Here is a 25,147-nt window from a genome sequence, read left to right on the forward strand (position 1 = left end):
CTGTTTCCTACATAGATCACGCTCCATAGCATGAATTACCAAATGTTTCAATCTATATCTCTGAGAATTGTTGACCTCAAGTAATTCTTCATTAGTTTGAGGCGCGAGAAGCTTCTTTCACCAGATGACACAATTACGCATATGCATAATGCCGTTTTTATATCAACAGACTTACATTATTTTGACTAGGATTTTCGAAACATTATGGAAATTAACAGGAAATGGCTTCATTTCATATATTTGCTTGAAAATATACTTCTGTAATTAATAGCCCATTCTGTTAAAAATCCTCATAATGGTATTGCATTATTTCTAGACTTTGAAAACTAGAGATCATTACTTTTCTAAGACAGTAAAGATCAATTTTCCTAGATTCGGGGCTTCTTCCATTACAACTTGAAAAAAGAGTTGCGTACATAACAATATATATATATATATATATATATATATATATATATATATATATATATATATATATATGTATATTGTTATAAACCTGGTGGTGGCACAGATGGGGGTAGTGGTGTGTGTGTAATCAGCCGACTCAAATCGCCCCAGGCCAGCGCTAGACGAGCGGTCAACCGTGACGAGTTACTACTGTCAGCCGAGTCGAGTGTCAACAGGACAGTTCGGGAAGGATCGCCGACGTGAACAGAGCTCAGGAGCGTCACGAGAGTTGTAGTCATCTGACAACCTAGAAACGTCGAGCGGCGTTCTGTCCGGTTCGAGAAGGCCAGCAGGGACACTATATAAGGAGCGAAGGTATCAGAGACCAGTCAGTCACAACTTCCCGATCTACAGTTCGTTACAACGGCTCAGTACAAGTCCGAGACGAGACAGAGAGACCAGTGCAGAGAGTTGCTACGGCGGAGAGATATTTGTACAGTCTTGTGTTACGTGCTGCCAATTGTACAGTATTGGCTGTTATTTACTGACATTAAACTATTACGTTATTTTGGAGCCCTGAGTTGTCAAGTTCTTTTATGCAGTCATCTGTGACGTCAGCAATCAGGAATTCGTGTTCGAATGACTGATTCCCGATCTCGACTGTTATGTCGATCAGGCCTTTTATGGGCATCAGTTCTCCACTGGCTGTTTTCAACGAGTAGGCTCTAACTGGCGTTTTCTTGCTCCTGTCCACTTTATCCGTCCGGATGACTGATCGTGAGGCACCAGTATCTAGGAGGAAGTGATAATTTTGACATCCAATTTTTCCGATGATTTTCAGACTCTTACTCTGTCCTAGCACGGCGACCGGGATGATGGTTGTAGGGGCTCTCATTCTCTGTGTCGCCGGGTTCCGCCCCTTGAAGCCGGCGCGTGCTAGTTTCCCTGGTAGCCCCGAGAATTTGGTCGTGCATACCTTTCTGATCTGTAATGGGTTCCAGTTTGTGCAAATCTTCTAGTGCAGCTTCTTTGTATATGACCGAGTTCACCACAATTCCAGCATCGTACAGGAGCCCTAGGTTGATTTTCTGGTATCTGGTTTGTTCGTCGTTCATCTAGTGCCTCTGTCACCCTTCTCACAAGTTGTGCGAATTCTTCCTCTTTGACTTCCAGCTTTCGGCCTTGATGAGTGCTCCCAGATGCGTCTTTAGCGGCTTCATATGAGAGAGCGTATACGAGGGCTTCACTGGCCTTACGTCTACCACTAACTCTGGTGGCTTTCTTTAACTCGGGGTCTCGAAGCGCGTCAATGAAGGCGTCTGTGATAATGACCTCCAGAAAATCTTGTGCGGCTGTTGGGTAGGCTAGATGTACAAGGCGTTCGATGTCTGTCTCTAGCTCCTGTAGTGTTTCATCGGGGCGCTGTTGTCTGGTCTTTAGTTGCACACGATATACTTCTTGCAGATGTTCATCCCCGTATCGGAGTTCCATAGCCTGGACAAGGGCGGCGAAGTCTTGCTGGTTCGGTAGAGACTGTAGCAATTCGGAGGCTTTTCCTCTTAGGGATAACACAAGGGCTGTTGCTTTCTACTCCTCACTGTTCCATTTGTTAACTTTGGCTGCTGCGTCAAATTGCTTCTTGTATACTGACCAGGACATGGAACCATCAAATACGGGGGGCTTCATTTTCCCGGAGACTTCAGGTACAGATGACGTCATATCTGCTTCTGGTACATTTGTGTGCTTGCGTTGGACTTGTATCTTCATTTCGTCGATGGCCTTCTCTACTGCGTCGACCCTCTGATTCATCTGCTCGTTAATGTTAGTGATTCTCTCCTCCACAGCATGTATGCGTTGGTTCATTGCCAATAACTCCGTTTTGATTCCCGAGTCCATGGCGTCTATCTTGTAATGGGTGTTTTCTAGCCCCGAATTCATAGCTGCCATCTGTTCCTGTTTGCTACTGGTGATCTGTCCCTGCATAGCTGCCATCTGCTCCTGTTTGCTACTGGTGATCTGTCCCTGCAAAGCTGCCATCTGTTCCTGCATGCTACTGGCGAGCTGTTCCAGCAAGTCCGGTTCGACTTCAAAAAGATATGTGTCCGGATCTTCTTTTTCCTTCACCAGTTCTTCCCGAAGGCGTGCTCGTAAGGTTTCTTTGTTGCCGCTCGTCTTCAGATCTCGACCACGGAGCTCTTCCTTCAGTTCCTTCACAAGGAGTTGGTCTAGCGTTTTCGTAGTAGCCATAGCAGATCCGATCCCACTTCTGACACCAGTTGTTACGAATCTCACTATCCAGGCTCTCTGCAAACTGCACCTTACACCACCAACTTAAAGAACTTGACAACTCAGGGCTCCAAAATAACGTAATAGTTTAATGTCAGTAAATAACAGCCAATACTGTATAATTGGCAGCACGTAACACAAGACTGTACAAATATCTCTCCGCCGTAGCAACTCTCTGCACTGGTCTCTCTGTCTCGTCTCGGACTTGTACTGAGCCGTTGTAACGAACTGTAGATCGGGAAGTTGTGACTGACTGGTCTCTGATACCTTCGCTCCTTATATAGTGTCCCTGCTGGCCTTCTCGAACCGGACAGAACGCCGCTCGACGTTTCTAGGTTGTCAGATGACTACAACTCTCGTGACGCTCCTGAGCTCTGTTCACGTCGGCGATCCTTCCCGAACTGTCCTGTTGACACTCGACTCGGCTGACAGTAGTAACTCGTCACGGTTGACCGCTCGTCTAGCGCTGGCCTGGGGCGATTTGAGTCGGCTGATTACACACACACCACTACCCCCATCTGTGCCACCACCAGGTTTATAACAATATATATATATATATATATATATATATATATATATATATATATATATATATATATATATATATATATATATACATTAGTGATCTGAGCATTATCGGATAAGAATGTCTTTACGTTTTCAATATATATCGGTCTATGATTTATACATTTGCTTAAGCAGGATTTTTTTTTTGGGGGGGGGGGGGAAATAGGGGTGTATTAAAAAGGTTCCATTTTTAGAGGCACCCGAAAGGAAAATAGACGCTATTAGTTTTGTGTGATCTGTCTCTTTCTGTTCGTCCCGTTTAGATCTTGTAAACTAGAAAAGATATTGAAAATTCGAAATCATGATATTTTATACTATTCAAAGTTTTGATGCAACGGCTACTTTTTCTTTTCTGAAAGCGACAATTTTAATTTTTAAAATCAACTATGCAAGTAGAATTTTCATAAAAATACACCATTTTTACCAAGTATTTACTATAGATAGTAACAAACACGGGAGGGATGACTATCTATTTACTAAACGCTAGACACATTTATGTAAACTATGTCAGTTTTTTTTTTATTATTTTTTTTTTACAATTGTATTGCTAAGTTAAATATTGTTGTAACTCTCTAGGGTAGGCACTCAACAAAAAGGCATGCAACTCAACACAGTTTAACAGGAAATAAATAGTTATGTTAATTCACTAGGGTAAACACATAATACCCTTCAGCTTTCTCAGAGTCTTACTACTAAGTATACCAGTCCTTTGCTACTTAACCCGAATGTGAACCAACGACAGCCTTCCCCGCTTCGCTTCAGATCCCTACTACAACCTTCAGGGAACACAAAAGTTGGCCTCTTAGTTTCCCAAAACTTCAGACTCTTCACAGTTCCTGATGCACTGTTCTTCTCTCTCTTCTAGTGTCTTCCTGTTTACGTTCACTAGTACGCTAGTGCGCACCTCAAGCACTGGTGCAAGGCAGAGTTACAACACTACCCCCACCTTAGTCTTTTCGTCCCGAAAAGAAACATGTTCTTGGTTGGTCAGTGCAGGTGGAAGTCGGTCGGTGGGAGTCACAGATTGCATGGATCGTGCTCCTCACAAAGCAATCCACACTGCTCTCTGCAGGTGCTGCTTTCTCCTTCTGCTCCAATTGATCTGCCTTTGGTTAAGGGGACGGCGTTTTCGTTGTCTGGCCTTTCTCTTAGTCACCACCAACGGAAGCCTTATGACAAGCAGCGAGGCAGTGGATGTCATGGCGTATGTCATCAAGACCATTTGTTTTACACGTTGCTCCAGCAGGCTTTCTCGATGCGCCGTAGGCCCCCAGGAAGCCAGGTTGTAAAAGGCGGAATAATCTTCAAGCTTGTCTGAAAGACATATCTGTGGGGTACGTTTACAACGTCGTATGTGTCCATCTGCTGCACCACTATCAGCGCTTCTCTTGCTGATACTGGTATCAGGAAAATACTTTGTTGGCAAGTCTTCCGGTGTTCGCACTCTCCCTTTGAGGCGGTCCCGTCAGCACAGTTCTTGTTGAACGTCAGAGTGTAGGCAGGAATCACGACAACATGATCAGATCTATGCTCAGCGCTTTCACAACAAAGGTTAGGATTCTTGTCGTAGGAGTCACGCTTGCACGGCTCGCTATTAAGGTCTGTCACGTACGCTTTGTCTATATTTAGTCCAAGGCTTGTCGGCAAGATTTAAGCTGGCTCGGGGGATTCAAAGCATACATCAATCTTCTGTTTTGGAAAAATGTGATTGGTTAGAAATATTAATTATTGTAAAAGGCGGAATAATCTTCATGGTAACGCCCAAAGATCTGGAAGCTTGGAGATATTACTGCCAGTGTCGAGCGGAACGTGTTAGAGATAAGATGTACTAAAGTCTCGTGTTGGAACTCAAAGGAAGATGACATAATTATATTATTGTGTAGATCATTTAAACTAGTAGAAATATATTTTATGTTTTATTCAATTACATTTAATCATTGTAATTATTGTGAATAGCTTTTCCAAGTTTTGAATTAAAGTATTTGTATTTGATGAGGAGAAGTTTCTTCATTGAATATGATAATAGTATACTTAGATCGTCTTATCGACTAGCAACTTCTAGATGATCCTCTTATCAACTGGTAACTTCTAGATGATCATCTTATCAACTAGCAACTTCTAAATGATCATCTTATCAATTGACGATTTCTAGATCCTCGGCAACCACCATCATTCATAGATCGTGACATTGGCACCTCCGACATTCGATAAAGATCACCAGAAGATCATCAAAAGATGATCAATTTTTTTTTCATGATTTTAGGAAAAATTTTCAAAACTTCGTCAATTACAGAACTTCAATTTTTTTCAACTTGAGAATAGTTCTACTGTGTTCAAAGGTCAGTTTGATTATCGATATCTTATCTTATTATAGATATAGATTTACGATCGAGTTTTCACTTTAACTCTCGAGATCTAATATTATCATTTTATATTGGCAGAGTCAATAAGACTAATATCATTTAACTGGCACAATACATAAGCCCAGTAATATTTAACTGACACAGTAGATAAGCCCAGTATCATTTAACTGGCATTATTATTATAGATAAGCCCAGTAGCAATCACCTGGCACTATAATTTATCAAGTAGACATTTTTCTACTATTACATATCAAGTCAATCGTACAAAACGACGACGCTACTACAATTTCTACTAGATCTACAATCTCAAGTGAGAAAAAGTTCATAGCTAGTACGGCTCAGCAATATTTCATTAACCTGATACGGTTCAATAAATCTACACTTCCCACGACGACTCTAGTAGTAGATATAATCCTACTGTCCAAAGATAACTAGCCAGTTTCGGCAGAAATAACATTGTTATATTCAAAACCGTATACAATTTGTACATTCCAAGTTAGTATATATTTTCCAACATGTGGCCAAAAGTACTTAAACTGTCAAAATTACTTGAGGCAGCAAAAGCGTGGGAATCAACTCAACATGAACAACAAACATGGGCAGAACAGCAACTAGAATTAGACGAACTAGACCAAAAGAAAAAGATTGAATATGACAGAAAGAAACAAAAATACCTAAAAGAGGAATTACTGGAATGGAATAATAATGAATTCAAAGCTGAACAAAGCTATGATATTACAATAAAAATAATGTACCAGAAGGCTCAATCTGATAACATTCCAGAAAACTTAGCATATCTCGAAGATGGATTTCTCAAGAAGACTACTTTCCGCAAGTACACCAATGTAATTGAACAAATATATGTACCACAGAAGTACAGAAAGCAAATAATTAAAGTCAAGCATGTGTTTTATTTCAACACACATCTGAGTGTAACAAGTACTGAGAAGAGAATTGCTAAAGAATATTATTGGCCAAGCATGACCAAAGATGTCAAGAAATACATTAATAATTGTCTACATTGTCAATGGGATCATTGTGAGAAGAAACAAACTCAAAAGAAAAGCAACATAACCAAGACAAAGAATGAACCAGACTACAAAGCCAGAATTGACAACAATGAATCTATGCATCATGACTCAAGCAAATCTACAGAGACATCACTGCCTACCCACTACATGTCCATCACTACCTGACACTACAAGCCCACCCCTACTCAGTACTTGGCCATATCTAACCACTTATAATGACTTCATATATCAAGACTTGAACAAAACTGCATCGGCATTATTATTTACCAATACTATGGTATGCATTGAAAATTCCTGCTACAATCAAGACAAGTCTCATGAACCAGAACCATAAGCAGATACCAAAGAAACTTATCTTCAATCAATTTTAGATAAACCAGACAAAAAGAAAAACTATTCAACCTGACTCTACCAATCATATCAGTATTACTCATTTGAAAGAATGTGAGTCAACTAAAGAAGCCATTACAAACATGAACAATGAAAGTCAAATAATATTACATGAACATATGAAATTCAGAAATTTTATACAAGGAGATAAAGTCAAATTATTGTTACCAGATATGAGTAACAAGCTGTTCTACAAATGGCAAAGTCCGTTTTCCATCACCAGAAAGATTTCCAACCTGCTTTACAAGATTACCAAAGTATTTCATGTTCATATGTTTGAACATTAACATGAAACAGATAATGAAGACATCAAAGCAGAAGTTGAACATTTTACAAGCTTAGCAACTACCCCTGAAGAAGAAGAAGAAACGTCATCAACACCCATTCCTGAGATAGATGTTTCATTACCAGCATAAATCAAATTGACACTCCCAAGGTCATCACTCTGGATGACATAGCACTACAGAAAGTGAAAGACATAAAAGTGTTCACGGACCATGCATAATTCTTTACCAGTGTTTCTGAGTCATTTCCAGTCCTGCAATTTGAAAGCAACTAAGAAAGCAACAACATTGACAACACAAAGTTCCATCCTCCATCTACTCAAAGGGCAACTTTTCTTCAGAAAGAAACAAATGAACTTCTTCAACATTGATTTATGGACCGATTGAACTCAGATCTGTTCAGTCATTGCTCTATTGAACATTCTAGCGCAAAGCATTCTGCTACCATTGTTCTACAGCGTCAACGTTCATCAAACAGAAAATTGAGGTTTGGTATCGGACAGTTCTTATTTTCTCCAAACTCAAACGCGGTTCAATCAGACATTATTTGTAAGATCAGTATGATATGGAGACAACAGCTTCACGAACTGAAATACCTTTTCTTCAAGTTTAGAAATCGCACACGCACATCCATGATGGATACTATGAAGGGTTACGAACTTCACACTTCCATTTTACATATGTACTATAGCATATTTAGTGTTACTTGATCCACTATCTTTCATACTCGTCAAGGAAGAGCAATGTCCAGTTATATCTAATCAATTAATTAGTTTGTCTTTACAGTTTGTTTGTTTTCCACAGGTGTTTTATATCAGATTATGTTACACGTTTTTTATCACCGAGCAACCAATTGAGAAAGGTCAATCATCCAAAATATATTTAATCAATTACGTTGTTTATTATGTTTCAGCATCTTTGCATATGACATGCATTAGTCATCTTAATTTTTATATCATGTGCATTTTATTTCAGGTCTAATATTATTGCATATATCCTATTATAATAGTACAGATACATGACTTACAATTGAAATTCTTCATTGCTTCACACATATTGAAATTTGTATTACATTCCGAAGATTGTCATGTACTATCAATCATTTTTTCTATTTCAATTTTCATATGTAATATATTTTTTCCATGTACACATTTTAACATGAGTATTATTACCCAAATGAGTTTCACATATGCTATTAACATTTATTTTGTATTTTTATATTGAATACGCATTTACATTATCATACAAATGCTCAAGAAAGCGGGGGGTAATATGTCACGTACGCTTTGTCTATATTTAGCCCAAGGCTAGTCGGCAAGATTTCTTCTGGCTCGGGGGATTCCAAGCATGCAGCAACCTTCTGTTTTGGAATAAATGTGATTGGTTAGAAATATTTATTATTGTACGCTAATCTATATTTTATTGGTCAATTGATTAACAAAGCAACAAAGAGATATTAGTCACATGGTAACGCCCAAAGATCTGGACGCTTGGAGATATTACCGCCAGTGTCGAGCGGAACGTGTTAGAGATAAGATGTACTAAAGTCTCGTGTTGGAACTCAAAGGAAGATGACATAATTATATTATTGTGTAGATCACTTAAACTAGTAGAAATACATTTTATGTTTTATTCAATTACATTTAATCATTGTAATTATTGTGAATAGCTTTTCCAAGTTTTGAATTAAAATATTTGTATTTGACGAGGAGAAGTTTCTTCATTGAATATAATAATAGTATACTTAGATCGTCTTATCGACTAGCAACTTCTAGATGATCCTCTTATCAACTGACGACAACTTCTAGATGATCATCTTATCAACTATCAACTTCTAAATGACCATCTTATCAACTGACGATTTCTAGATCCTCGCCAACCACGATCATTGATTGTGCTGTTTAGATCACAATTGTTTATACCTGTCGACATGGTAGCCATCTGTTCATCGGTCTTGCTCATCAAGGTATCAAACGTTTCATCAGTCTTGTTCAGCGAGGTAATGGTACCTATCCGTTTAATCATGGTACAGATCTGCTCGTTGACCTCTTTCAGCTTGGTACCCAACAGTACCTGGAACGAGTTCATCTGATCTATCACGGTACTCATGAGCTCTTTGATATCTGGTTGTGCTTCGAACAGATACGAGTTCTGATCTTCATCTTCGCCCAGCAAGGCTTGTCGAAGACTTTCTCTTATCTTTCCACTGGAACAGAAGATCCTCAGCTCCCTGGCTCGGAACTCCTCTTTTAACTGTTTGTAGCTCAGCTCGTCTAGCTTCCTCAGCGTTTTCATTCTTATCTTTCGTTGAGCTAGCTAAATCCCACTTCGACACCAATTGTTGTAACTCTCTAGGGTAGGCACTAAACGAAAAGGCATGTAACTCAACACAGTTTAACAGGAAATAAATAGTTGTGTTTATTCACTAGGGTAAACACATAATACCCTTCAGCTTCCTCAGAGTCTTACTACTAAGTACACCAGTCCTTTGCTACTTAACTCGAATGTGGATGAACGACAGCCTTCCCCGCTTTGCTTCAGGTCACTACTACAACCTTCAGGCAGCACAAAATTTGGCCTCTTAGTTTCACAAAACTTCAGACTCTTCACAGTTCCTGATGCACTGTTCTTCTCTCCATTCTAGTGTTTTCCTGTTTACGTTCACTAGTGCGCTAGTGCGCACCTCAAGCACTGGTGCAAGGCAGAATTACAACAATACGTTAATGTCAAACTAATTATTACAATTCCAAAAAAAAAAAAAATTACTTTTAATTTTAAAGATAAAATATCTATTTAGTATGCATATAAGTGGAACATATTTTAAAACAATAGTTAATAAATAGATTTTCATAGTATCACGTGAACAGCAGAGACACCGATTGGAGATGAAACACTGAACTAAAGGAAGGAGATAATTTTTTTTTGTTTAACGAAATTGGCACAATACGTTTCAGAAATACCAGCTATACATATTGGAAATCACACGCTTACTGTGGTGCAGGAATTCACCTACTTGGGAACAACAATCGCAGGCAAACTAGATTTAGACCCTGAGCTGACACTAAACTAGGAAAGGCTTCTGCAGCAATGGCAAAACTCTCCAAGCGCGTCTGGGAAAATGCCTAATTGACTATGGTTACAAAAATCCTAGTCTACAATGCTTATGCTGTGAGCACTCTTCTTTATGGTTTGAGAGCTGGGCAACATAGATGAGTCAAAAGCACAGATTAAATAGCTTTCACTTTCGCTGCCTTCACCGCATAATCGGCATCTCCTGGAGGATTCAGGTCTTCAACCAGAACGTTTTGAAACTGGCCAATATGCACAGCATCCATGCTCTTATTTTACGGAGAAGACTACGCTGGCTCGTTCAAGTTACCGGCATGCAAGATGGAGAAACCCTAAAGACATCCTATATTCTGAGCGAGGCGAGTCAGACTCAAGGGCCACCCAAAACTGCTGTACGAACTCGAAATGAAAGAACTGAAGCGAGAGCTACGTGATCGAGGGCTGAAGACAAGTGGAAGTAAGGAAACCTTAGAAGCACGCCTCCGGGAAGACATAGTGGAAGAAGAGGACGATCACGTATCTTTTTCAAGTAGAACCAGATATTTAAGAGCTCTCGAGCTCGATGCCAGAAAACAATTCCAAGATAGATGCCATGAACACCAAGATAGCCGCCATGAACCAACGCATACCTGCTGTGGAGGAGAGAATCATCAATACAGACGTTCGTACAAATACAGACGTTCGTTCAGATGCTAAAACCAGTGAGAGGAACCTTGGTGGTGACCATGAGAACCCATTGAAACCTGACAAAGCCGTTGAGAGACATATGCAAGTCGAGAGATACCAGCCAGGTCGGGACTTAACAGACGTTGGTCCAGCTGCCAAGACTGAAGATGAAAGTCCTGATGGTGGTGAAGAGAATCCAAGGAAGCTTGACGTTGAAGTTGAAGGACATTTGCACGATGAAAGTCATCGACCAGGTCTGAAACCAACAGGCGATTGGCCCGATACTGAGACGAGAGAGAGAGAGGTCCTGATGGTGGTGAAGAAAGCCGAATCGAGCCTAAAGCCGAAGACGAAGGACTTTTGCACGAGGAGTATTACCAACCTACCCCACGAGCATGCCCTCCAGACAAGGCTGAAGATGATAACCTGTCCCACAATTCCCTGTCCTGTGGATTTGAAGCCCATTCCAGTCCTTCTTCGCAAAGCCCGATGAAGCCACCTCTTTGGCCAACGATCTTGGTATTCCCTGCCCTACATCCTATACCTCTCCATGTGTCAAGTGGCTGCCCTCAGTATAGAACGACAAGAGAGGGATGCGCCCACAAAGTCACTGCAACAAGAGGAAAATTCACTGGAGAAAAAGAAGGTGGCGTTTGCGTAGTCCATCATGCATGGTTATGCAACTAGAGAATCACTGCAGCCACATGAAGACCAACTGGCGGAGAAGAAGAAGGCAAATTTTGCTGAGTTCAACCTGGATGACGATGCAACCACGACATCGATGCAGCCAGATGAAGACCAACTGGATAAGACGAAGAAAGCGACAATTGCTGAATGCAACATGGATGGCTACGTCAAGCTCAAGTTTCAAGCCAACTGCCACCGATCGACCTCCACCTACAGCGATGAAACTGCACAGCCATTGTCATAAGATTGATTCTGTCCGGGACGGACAGATCTAAGGAGGGGGCACTGTTATAAACCTGGTGGTGGCACAGATGGCGGTAGTGGTGTGTATGTAGTCAGCCACGCAAATTGCGCCAGGCCAGCGCTAGACGAGCGGTCAACCGTGACGAGCTACGACGGTCAGCCGAGACGGGTGTCAACATGACGGTTCGGGAAGGATCGACGTCGTGAACAGAGCTCAGGAGCGTCACGAGGGATGTAGTCATGTGACGAAGCTAGAAACGTCGAGCGATGTTCCGTCCGGTTCTAGAAGGCCAGCAGGGACCCTATATAAGAGCGGAGGTGTCGCAGTCAAGACGATTGAGAAAAGGGGCTCAATACAGCACTGTTCCCGAGAGAAGGTTCACGACAGGGGTTCAGAACACGGTCGACTACAGCACAGTTCAACGGTGTGGTTCTGTACGGAGCATTACGACGGTTCAGTGCGGAGTACTGTCAAGTACAGTTGAGACGACTGGCGTCTTGAGCCTGGATAGTGAGATTCGTAACAGTATTGAACACGTCCAATGATTTATACCATACTTGAACATTTTACCGAAGAGAAAAGTTTCTTTCTATATGCGTTGAATGAGAGATTGCCCCTTTACTAAACAATTACATTAATTAGATAATCATTTAATTACATCAGTTTGGCCAGGTTTACATTGAATACATTATAATAACACTAGACATATGTTACCCGCGACCCGCGGGTCTTTATTTGCGCATTACTTTCGATATAGTCACTGAGAGTGTTTTGTAAACAATTAAACGAAATAATAATGTAATAAGTAGGCTAAAGCGAATGTGTCAATGTAAAAATAGCTAATAGGCTTAAATCCATTTTTTTTTTAAATTAAAACATTTGCTTTTGAATAATCTAGTGGATTGGATTTAGATGTATGTTAAACGTAGCTAATGATCCTTTCACGTTATTTCTCTTTCGCTACGAAAATAAAATTAGTTTTGCGAAAATGGTTTACCCAAAGTCGATACATTCTTATCTATTAAAAACGAAAAGAGCGATAGCTTTGTTAAATAAATGGGATTATAAAGTGAACAATTAAACGAAATAATTTTTAGTACGCGAGTCATGAATGAATATAGATCTAGGCCTATCTCAACTCGGCTTCGCAGCTTTCGTAGACGAATGTAGCTTTAGAAAACCAAATTTGAATGTTTATTTGATCAAAATATGAAATGAATGGACTTTAATTAATATGTTTATGTGTTAAAGTATAAGACTATCTGTGCGAAGAGAAGTTTTATCATCTTAGAGTTGAATTAGAGTTTTAGATCTAGGGATGGGATTATAAAGTAAACAATTAAACGAATTAATATTTAGTACGTGATTCATTACGGTAGGCTATTGTCTAATGAAAGAATGTTCGTCAGGAAATCTGTAGTCACAGATATAAGGAACTAATTTATGTAAAAAATGCTTTCGAAACACAAAATCGAAGGTTAATTTTATTATATAATGAAATCAATGAATCTTCTTTTGTCTTTTCATGTGTCAAAGTAAAAAACTATCTGCGCAAAGTGTATTTCTTAAAATTAGATCTAGGTCTAAATCCTTTCTATCTTTTCTCATGTCAACATTGTAGACATGGCCTAGATCCATAAAATACTATAGCTGTAATAGAGTCGGACAACTTTTTTTTTTTTGAGGGTCTTACATTTGTTTTAGGGCTACAATACATTCACTAAGGTCTAAGTTGGTACCCAAGGAACATTCCTGCCTAGTTTTATCAAGATTGGTCAAGCGGCTTTGATGTCTATAAGTAACATACATACATACATACCCCTCACATTCTACTTTATAATATAGATTAATAAATCTACGTATCCTGTGGTATCATGTCTTTATTCGGACTAAAATACAATAGAATCAGCAACAAATCCGATATGCGCACATCTCTTCTTTTTGTATGGACGGAGAAAGGATTGTGGTTGTTGATAGGAGATAGGATTGTGGTTGTTGATAGGAGATAGGATTGTGGTTGTTGATAGGAGATAGGATTGTGGTTGTTGATAGGAGATAGGATTGTGGTTGTTGATAGGAGAAAGGATTGTGGTTGTTGATAGGAGAAAGGATTGTGGTTGTTGATAGGAGATAGACTTGTGGTTGTTGATAGGAGATAGGATTGTGGTTGTTGATAGGAGAAAGGATTGTGGTTGTTGATAGTTTGTAGTTCATAGCTTTTAATATTCAAGCTGGAAATATTGAAACCCGTTTTTTTTTTCGTCCAAGTGAACCACTTCGGGTGACGATTTTGAGTTTGTGTTTCCACGCAGACTGTTATTGTAGCCTTGTTTTACATTTTGGAAAGCCCATAAGTAGAACAAAAAGAATGTTTTGAAATATAGATCTTTTTGTGAGTAAAATTTATCGGTTTGTATTGAAATAAATTTTCGTATGTTTTATATAATTGTTAAACTTTTTATTTCCTTTGTATATTTGGTTTACATTTATTTTTTATGAATTCCAAGATTTCTTGTAAAAAATTTACATTTAAAAAGAAGCTAAATTAGTTTTATCAAATGTTTATAGTAAATTAAAAGTTATCGGTGTGAACAAATATCTATAATTTTCGTTTCTGATTTGTAATGGCGTTAAGGAAAGCACATATGTTTAGAAAACAAGATGTGTGTGACAAAAGATTGTTTTTCCGATAAGTATTTTATCATCATCAAACTTTCCTAAGTATCATCAAACTTACCTAAGTATCATCTAACTTACCTACGTATCATCTAACTTACCTACGTATCATCTAACTTACCTAAGTATTATGTAACTTACCCACGTATCATCTAACTTACCCACGTATCATCTAACTTACCCACGTATCATCTAACTTACCCAAGTATTTTGTCGTCATTTCTTTCTCCTCGTTCAGTGATTGTGTCGAGTTCATTTTGTTTCTAGATTTATTAGTAGACGCCTTCTCTTCTTAATGTCAACCTTGCTGTAAGTCAATATCTACTCAATCTTCATTTCTAGCCCTTAATTGTCGTTGGTAGATAACGTTAGATGGGTCTGGTGGAGAGCTAGGGAAAGTAAACATCATTCAATATCAATATGTCTATTGTCTAGTGTTTGTTGACGTATTGTAGTGAAGCAACCATTGTTAACAGCTTAACTAAATCCCTAGAAAGTTTATCGAACAGAAAGTCATCACAACAATAACATTCTTAGCCTGTTTATTTCTGAAAACGTCATTTGAAAGGAAGCATTTCACTAGTGATACGTTCTGTCATTCATTGAAGACAATCAAATCATCCTACACGTTGTAGAAACAACAACACAAAAAGCTTTGAGTAGAACTATTACAAGACACATTGAAACAACTGCTGGTCATAGCCTGCAGCCAGTACTGTTGATTGTTCTTTTTATGTATAACCACATGGCTGTGTTGATGATCAGGCATAGAATCGTTAGTTTCTATAGTTCGGTCTGTCTGCAAGCCATAAATTATTTTTTCTTTTGTATTTCTGTCAACACGCTATAAATTAAATTATACAAAACTTATACCAAATCACTCTTTCTGTCTGGGTGACGTTTTGGTGCTAAATATTACGACATATCAAGTAAATTAAATTGAATAATCTTTCAAAAGAGTAATACAAATTTTTGTTGTGTGTATATGTATCTTACATTTATGTGCATTTTTTTTTATGTGTAAACATTTTCCTTAAGATTTTGAATAATAGTTTGTTGTGCCATTATATGGTCACTTCATGTCAAAAGTATGTATGTTATGTTATATTATTGTAATAAATCTAAGGAAGGTAACTCGGCGAAGCTCTAAGTAAAATTCAAGGTGTATTTATTACTAAGAAAAAATACAGAACATTGACTTCAGCCTTTTTAGCTGCCCCCGAAAGGGGAAAAGACGCTATTAGTATTGTGTGGAATGTCTGTCCGTCTCGTTTAGATCTCGTAAACTATAAAAGTTAGTAAAAATCCAACATCATAATGTTTTAGTCCATTCAAAGTTCTGATGCATCGGCTACTCTTTTCTTTTCTAAAAGCGAAAAATCAAATTTTTTAAATCACTTATTCAAGCAGTTTTTTCATAAAAATACACCACTTTTACAACTATTCACTATTTATAGTAACAAAAGCGGCAGGCTCTTTAGTAGGGGAAATATCCGTTTATCATATTTTTAACACATTTATGCAAATGGTTTTAGACATTTTGATAAAAAAATATTTTACATTTGTATTGCTACGTTATGTAAGTTCTGTCCTACTAATTACTACATTTACCCCAAAATAATGTTTACTATTTTTTTAAGAGAAAAAAATCTATTTAGTATGCATATAAATTGGTCATAATTTTAAAAAAAATTAATAAGTAGGTTTTCATATTAACGCGTGAACTGCATTGATGCACCACAGTATAACTATAGGAATTTTTTGTTTTACGGAATTTTTTTTTTCATTATAAGACATAAGACATGATAGAATTTAATTCTGACGTCCTTTCTGAAAATATTGATGCCTGCCTTTTTACCTGCCTGGGTGGACAACTTCGGGGGCCGATTTTGAGTTTGTGTTTCCACACAAACTGTCTTTATAATCTTGTTATTTAAAGAGTCTGTAATTCTGGCAGTTCTTCCTCCAGCAAACCTGAATACAGACCAACGACAGTCTTCCTCGTGTCGCTCCAGGTCCCTAGTTCTTAGCACAAAGGACGGCTCTCAGAGACTGGAGGTCGATCTAAACGCTGTTTCTCCTTAGTCAAAATGCCTTCTTGTTTATGTTTAATGGTGCTCTCGTACACATCGCAAGCACAGGTGCAAGGCAGAGTTTTAACATTGCTCCCTTCTTTAGGAGTGTTCTGTAGCAGTGGCGTTGGTCAGCTCAGGTGACGGTCAATCATATGAGACAGACAACAAAGAGCTTATTCCCAATGAAGCAATTTGCAAAGTTCTCTGCGGCCGCCACCTTCTCCTTCTTAAGTAGGCTAGTCCTCTTCGCTTTCTCGATGATAGTTGTCATAAGATTTCCCCCCTCCCATATATATATAATGCATATGTGCGTGTGTGTGTGTATGTATAAGTAATTAGTCTTTATTATATTTTGACCTTTCATTCTTTCAGAAGACGTTTACTGTAACCTAGAATAGGTTCTTCCTGGAGTTAAAATAAAATCAAATCACTTCTTGAATACTCCTTGCGAATAGGCGGATCCGACAGGGATATATAGTATACCTAGACTGGAAAACGGAAACAAAGTCTTGTCCGATAATGATCAGATCACAGACCTATATATATATATAGAGAGAGATATTGTTATGTATGTAACGCTTTTCAAGCTGTAAGGGAAGTCGTACAGAATCTAGGAAAATCGCTCTGTCTTTGAAAAGTAATGATCTTTAGTTTTTAAAGTTTAGAAATAATGAAATACCATTTTGTGGATTTTTTAAAATAGAATAGGCTGTTACAGAACTATATATTCACGCAAATATATGAAATAAAGCCATTTCCTGTTAGTTTTCATTGAGATAATGTTTGGAAAATCCTAGATCGAAATAATTCGTCTGATTTGAATTCTCTTATGTACATTGAAATAGATTGATTACCTAGATCTTTCTAGATTATGTATCTAAAAATTGCAAAATAATACTTATGAGACGATAGTACTCTTATTTCAATGTTCAATTGCTAGATCAAGATCTAAACATTATATGTTACATATGTTACATTTTGAAAATAAATTTGTTGTAGTGTTAAAAGATCTCCATGTCCAGTTAAGATATGATATATATATAGGTCTGTGACCTAGACTGATAAAAAAGAAAACAAATTCTTATCCGATAATGATAAGATATATATATATATATACTAAAAAGTAGAATGTAAGGCGTATGTATGTATGTCCCGCATAGAAATCAAAACCATTTGATTAATCTTGATAAAACTTGGCAGAAGTGTTCCTTGGGTACTAACTGGAACCGTAACGTATGCATGGTAGCCCTAAAACAAACTTAAGACCCCCCCACCAAAAAAAAAAAAAGTTGCTCAACTCTATTAAAGCCTTAGTATTTTATGGATTTAGGCCATGTTTACCATGTCTACATAATGAGATAAGATGTAGAAGTAACGCATGCGCAGAGATGAAACCTTCGAATTTGAGTTTACAAAACATTTTTTACATAAAATCTTTCGCTCCAAATGTAAATAGCTTTAAACGTCTTGTCATACTTTTCCGTAACTCGCGGCACCATTACATGCTCCGCGTAGTGATACAAATGAAATGAACGTCAGAGGTCATAATATCGCGCATTATAAAGGTATATTTTTAAACTAATAAACTACTTGCATAATACAATGTACTTTCCAATGTGGTTATTAAAGCATTTAAGCCTGCAGCTACCGATTCAGTTTAATTTTAAGTTTTTCTTTTCAATTTACTTTTTTCTTTCAGATTTACTTATGACCTCTTAACAACATAGCTACTTATTGTTATGACTTTGCCATGCGCACCGCCATCCAAGAGAGTGCAGAAAGAAGGTGCGCACTATCAGTGACCAGACAAGTCGGATGTTGACATAAGAGACTAACGATTTCCGCCCAAGGAGAGAGACAATATGGAGACGCTATGCTCAAGGCAGATGCCCTTTGTGTTTGTCATGTCTCCGTGTAAATAAACGTCTATGTCCTCGTTGAGTTGCCTCACTTCAGTTATTACAATTGGTGTCAGAAGTGGGATTATAGGCAACTCAACGAGAGGAGGTAGGATTTACAATGGCAGCTTTGAAACAATTAGACCAACTCTCGGTTAGAGAGCTTAGGAAGGAACTTCGTAACCGATATGATATAATTGGTGGTACCAAGGAGGTGCTTACAGCCCGTCTCCGGCAAGCCTTGATAGATGAAGACGAATATCCAGATACCTACTTATTTGAAATTGAACCGGAGATTTATGAGCTTATTGGCAAGATGTATTGATGCAATGTGTGAACAAATTAACAGTATGGGGAACAAGGTAGATAAAATGGTGTCTCGAATGAAAGAAGGAGTAGACTCGTTGGTAAAGGAGCAGTTGCCTGTAGACTCGTTGGTAAAGAAGTTGCGTGGTCAAGACTGTGGTTGCACAAACAGTGGTGACGGAGACGCTGGGGATTTTAGCGCCGTCTGTGTCTGTGTTGTGGGCAAGTCTTGTGGTTGTGACTTTCAAGACGAGAAACGTGACAACGATTGCTGTAATGATCTCAACGAGATGTACCGAATCGAACGGAAAGAGACAAATGAAGAAACTGATGACTGTTACGTGTTTGCCATGACTAAGATAAGTGGAATTAATTTGTTTTAGTTTTTTTGTTACTCTTAACAACTGACATTTTTCTGAGTGGAAAGACATGCTCCAATTTGATTCCCATTTCTGTAATTCATCTAATTCTTTTTGTAAAATATATGTGTCTTGTGTTGTTTTTATTGTTCTATATATTATGCAATCATCTGCAAATAATCTGACTTTTTTTCCTGAAGTAATGCAATTTGGTAAATCATTAATGTAAATTATAAATAGTAGTGGACCTAAGACTAAGTCTAAGTGGTTTACCTTGGGGTACCCCTGAGTTTACTGTTATCGGTGTTGATTTAGAGCCATTTATTATTACAGTTTGTTCTCTCCCTATCAGAAAATCTTTAATCCACTGATGCAATGGACCATTAATGCCGAAATATTTTAATTTTTTAAGCAAACTATAGTGGTGAACTTTGTCAAAAGCCTAGTCAGATAGCATCTATTTGTTCACTATTATCTAAACCTTTTGAAAAATCATCAATTAGTCCTATTAGTTGTGGTTCACATGATCTATATTTCCTAAAGCCTTATTGGTATGGGGTGAGGAGATTATGTTTGTCTAAGTGGTTTATGATGTTGCTACATATTATGTGTTTGTCACAGATGCCATTATAGATTTCTTTGTATATTTCACATTAAAAAGCTTATGTGTAAATAGAAATATAAACCCTTGACTGAGCCTCAGGAATTACCCCACAAATCTAGATCCTTGACAGCGCCTCAGGTTTTACCCGAGACGTAATTAAGATGTTGCAAATCTATTAGTTGATTTGAAAATAAATAAAGACATTTTAGCGCCAGAGAATTGACGAGAGTAGAAAGAACGCCAGTCGATAAAAGAATTTCCTAGGTAGACAGTCGCGTTTTCTAAGAGCTCTGATTTAAAGCCTTTGTAATGTTATTTGTGTTGGTTGATCTGTAACTTGTATATAAGCTGTACTTACGTTTTATATTTAAATAAAGTTCCAGAGTTGTGTTTTAACAAAGAATCTTTTATTGTGAATCCTAGATCGTCATTTATTCAATTATTTTAATTCAAGTGAAATCCCCGGCACCACAACACATGTTGTGACAGTGTTCTAGGATTTTAAATGTGATGCTGGTAAGTGATACTGGTCTTTAGTTTCCTGGGTCAGATTTTTCTCCTTTTTAAAATTAGGACGGACGTGAGGTGTGGTTTTGTCTAGACTGTAGGAGGACTTAGAGACTTTATATTTAATCGCCATGTACAATTTAGAACTAACGGAACACTAAATCAACTCTTCAGATTAGTAGTCTTTATCCTATCGTTCATTTTCGTAATTACAAAAATATTCCCAAAATGACTTCGGGTATATAACCTTCCTTGCTTCAAATCTAATGATATTATACAGGAATGTTATATATTCAAAACCCTATTCAAAATCTAGAAAAAAAAAATTAAAAATTTTGTTGCTATGGCAACGGCGGCCATTTTGTTTTGTAAACATACTCTTATATAAAAGCTATCTACTTGTGCATTTCTTATTATTTTCTTTTGAAAATTTGTAGGAATGTAGGAAAATATAATTGATATTGAAGTGTCTGATTACAATAAAAAAATTTTGAATATTTTTTTTAGAATTTTTTTCCTGCCCTGTCTATACAGACAAGTGTTTTTTAACAAGAAAAGTGCAAAATTTTTAACATTACAGCAATTATCAAAAAAGTGATCGAATACTTCTACTGTAACCCTATACTCTTAAGCGAGCAATTATTGCATGTATGTATATCCTATACTCTTAAACGAGCAATTCTTGTATGTATGTATATATATATATATATATATATATATATATATATATATATATATATCCTATACTCTTAAGCGAGCAATTCTTGTATGTATGTATGTATATATATTTATATTTATATATATATATAAATTTTATTTCGAAAACGGCTCTAACGATTTTCTTTAAAAGTTCATGGTATGTGCATAATAGTGAGAAAAAAATTCTCAACTCATTGGCCACATCGGGAAAACTCGAGGTCGACCGTTATATCGGTTTGAAAATGCCTCATTATCGAAAAATTAGTTTTGGCTAGAATGTTTTATGAATGAAAATTTTCCATGACGTAAACGGGAAAAACGCTGCTTACGTCACTAGGCTTACCGCAGTACACTAAAATATTTCTTTGCAAACAATAACGAGTTCTAAAGAATCAATAGACCTAATGAAACATTTGCGCACCATCTTAATGTAGATTGATTTATTATAGAACTATGAAAGAAAAGTAATGAAATTAAATGTGCCGATATATGATTAGTTATTGTGTTTTAAGTGCTTAATAAGTTGTTTACACTTTAATTGTGTAGAGCGGTGTAGATACCTTTTACTTTGTTGTTTATTTTGCTGGTGACCTCCAGCTGTCTCGTTCTGAGGTTGCATGCAACCATGTGCTCTCTTCTATGTCAGCTAAGTCAAGTTTGCGCCATAAGCTGGTCTTTTAAGGGTTTCGGTGTTACGTCAACCACTTTTTAGCTCACCAAAAAAAAACACTGCCTTTGGCATGCGTTCGTCTAAGATTCGTCTCCCATATAGGATACTGCTCTGTCCAGCGTAACTGTCGGACTTAAAGAATTCCCTCTATACAAAGGCCGCGGATACACATTTGAGACCAAAAGAAAATTTGCTGCCGAGGACAGACGCAGACGCTAAAAGAAAATCTTAATCGAGCATCGCGGACAATGGTTATGCTTGCCCTGGATGTGGCAAGATATGTAGGTCACAGCTGCAATCCTCATTAATTTTCGGACTCTAAGACAAGCCTTATTATTATTATTATTTTGCTGGTGAATTATTACCATGTGTTCATGCTTCAGTGTCTACCTCTCCTGTACCAAAACAAAGGAACTGGTCATAACACAGCTTCTCTACGCCTTACTTGCTCACACTAAACATGATATCCATCTAGCGGTCAACGAGTTTGAGTACACTGCAGCCTCTTTTGATTTAACTATAAACCTCGGTAAAAAGCTTGGAGTTAGGGCCAGGAGAGATCTGAATGGATGGATGTGTAAAAGCAGGCCATAGTACCACAAGGATGGATGGATGGCAAAAGCCGGTATGAACTTCCTATAGTCCGACTGTCAGGCTGGGCAGGGCACGTATCCCGTATGGGTAACGAGCATATTGTTTGGCGTAACAGAGGTGCCCCACGGAAACGTTTCTTTAGAAAACTAATGCCATGATTTAAGTCTAATAAGAAAAAATGCGCCATTTTACTTTGTCACTAAGTGCATGTTTTACCCTATAACGTAGAGAAGTTACATTGCAAAGACTTTCTTCCAAGCCAATAATAGTAAGCCTACAATAGTTTTACGCAAAAGATAGATTGTAAAACTATAAGACGGACGTGAGCTGTAGTTTGTCTAGACTGTAGGAGGACTTAAAAGACTTTAAATTTAATCGACATGTACAATTAGGCCTACAATTAGAACTAACAGAACACTAAAACAACTCTTCAGATTAGTAGTCTTTATCCGATCGTTCATTTTCGTAATTACAAGAATATTCCCAAAATGACTTCGGGTATATAACCTTCCGAAATTATTTAACAGAGCGAGGTTCGGCCACCTGGTACAAAAATATTCTCAAAATGACTTCGGGTATATATCCTTCCTTAACAAATTATTCATCCGAGCGAGGCTCGGTCACCTGATATTATATATATATATATATATATATATATATATATATATATATATATATATATATATATATATATTTTTTTTTTTTTTTTTTTTCCAAAAACGGCTCCAACGATTTTCTTTAAAATTTCAAGGTATGTGCATATTAGTGAGAAAAAAATTCTCAACTCATTGGCCACATCGGGAAAACTCGAGGTCGACCGTTATATCGGTTTGAAAATGCCTCATTATCGAAAAATTAATTTTGGCTAGAATGTTTTATGAATGAAAATTTTCCATGACGTAAACGGGAAAAACGCTGCTTACGTCACTAGGCTTACCGCAGTACACTAAAATATTTCTTTGCAAACAATAACGAGTTCTAAAGAATCAATAGACCTAATGAAACATTTGCGCACCATCTTACTGTAGATTGATTTATTATAGAACTATGAAAGAAAAGTAATGAAATTAAATGTGCCGATGTATGATTAGTTATTGTGTTTTAAGTGCTTAATAAATTGTTTACTCTTTAATTGCGTAGAGTGGTGTAGATACATTTTACATTGTTGTTTATTTTGCAGGTGACCTCCAGCTGTCTCGTTCTGTGCTATCTTCTATGTCAGCTAAGGCAAGTTGGCGCCTAAACTGGTCTTTTAAGTGTTACGGTGTTACGTCGACCACTTTTTAGCTCACCAAAAAAGACTGCCTTTGGCATACGTTCGTCTGAGATTCGTCTCCCATACAAGATACTGCTCTGTCCAGCGTAACTGTCGGACTTAAAGAATTCCCTCTATACAAAGGCCGCGGATACACATTTGAGACCAAAAGAAAATCTGAGGACAGACGCTAAAAGAAAATCTTAATCGATCACCGCGGACAATGGTTATGCTTGACCTGGATGTGGCAAAATATGTAGGTCACAGCTGCAATCCTCATTAATCTTCGGACTCGAAGACAAGCCTTATTATTATTTTTATTATTTTGCTGGTGAATTATTACCATGTGTTCATGCTTCGGTGTCTACTGTCCTGTACCAAAACAAAGGAAATGGTCATAACACAGCTTCTCTACGCCTTACTTGCTCACACTTAACATGATATCCATCTAGCGGTCAACGAATTTGCGTACGCTGCAGCCTCTTTTGATTTAATTATAAACCTCGGTAAAAAGCTTGGAGTTAGGGCGTGTTGACGGAAGGCCCAGGAGATATCTGAATGGAGAGATCTGTAAAAGCAGGCCATATCCCTCCACGGGCTGTAGCACCACTGGGATGGATGGATGGATTACAAAAGCCGTTATGAACTTCTTATAGTCCGACAGTCAGGCTGAACAGGGCACGTATCTCGTATGGGGGACGAACATATTTTTTTGGCGTAACAGAGGTGCCCCACGGAAACGTTTCTTTAGAAAACTAATTCAATGATTTAAGTCTATAAACTATAAGACGGATGTGAGCTGTGGTTAGTCTAGACCAGTGATGCCCAAAGTACGGCCCGCGGGCCAGAACCGGCCCGCGTCGTGGTTGCATCCGGCCCGCCGAAAAGTCGGCACATAAAGTAATAAATTCTCTCCCCTTCAAAAAAAAGTTTAAAATATATCTTTACCTTTGTTAGGGCCCTCACTTGTTTCTCTGATGGATTGGTACCATGACCTTTAACGAGTATGAGTTTGTGCAATGGAACTCTGAATGTAGAATCTACCCGGATAAGTGAATGGATCTTTTTTGTGGAACATGATAATAAGCCAACATAGTTTGTTTTGTAAAGAAAGTCTGGATGTTTAAAAAAAAACAACATATACAGTGGCATTATAAAACAAATATGAAGGCCTTCTTGGTTTGAGCCTTCTTGGTTTGAGCTGCGTATAAAAGATTGGCCAAAAAGAGACAAGAAAATAGTTGGTGGTAAAAGTAGCTACAATGCTGCTCTCATTTAAAGTAGAAATGAAGCAACATTTTTTAGACGCGTAAAAAATGATAGACTTTAACTATCCCATTAATTAATGTAAGAACTAGATCCAATAGTTTCAAATGGTTTCAAGTGAATTTTGATTTCATATTTTACCATTATGTTGATGTGGCCCGCAACACGCGTGTCGAAAGTTAAAATGGCCCGCAGGTCAAATTAGGTTGAGCATCACTGGTCTAGGCTATAGGAGGACTTAAGAGACTTTATATTTAATCGCCA

The 25,147-nt window shown here is 37.8% G+C and overlaps 1 protein-coding gene across 3 annotated transcripts in view; it reads right to left on the reverse strand.

Annotated features, from left to right (window-relative positions):
- LOC106075154 (uncharacterized) overlaps positions 1–25,147 on the reverse strand; it is a 62,865-nt gene that overhangs the window by 36,164 nt on the left and 1,554 nt on the right. For 2 of the 3 annotated variants that reach the window (XM_056004146.1, XM_056004147.1), the window contains exon 2: positions 14,852–15,039. In XM_056004146.1, coding sequence (XP_055860121.1) covers positions 14,852–14,906 — 55 coding nt within the window. In that variant the 5' untranslated portion in view covers positions 14,907–15,039. Of the gene's footprint in view, positions 1–3,961; positions 4,341–14,851; positions 15,040–25,147 lie in introns of those variants that run through there. The other variant, XM_056004148.1, reaches the window with a different exon arrangement.

This window comes from Biomphalaria glabrata, chromosome 11 (genome assembly GCF_947242115.1).
Source record: "Biomphalaria glabrata chromosome 11, xgBioGlab47.1, whole genome shotgun sequence".
NCBI classification, from domain to species: domain Eukaryota; kingdom Metazoa; phylum Mollusca; class Gastropoda; family Planorbidae; genus Biomphalaria; species Biomphalaria glabrata.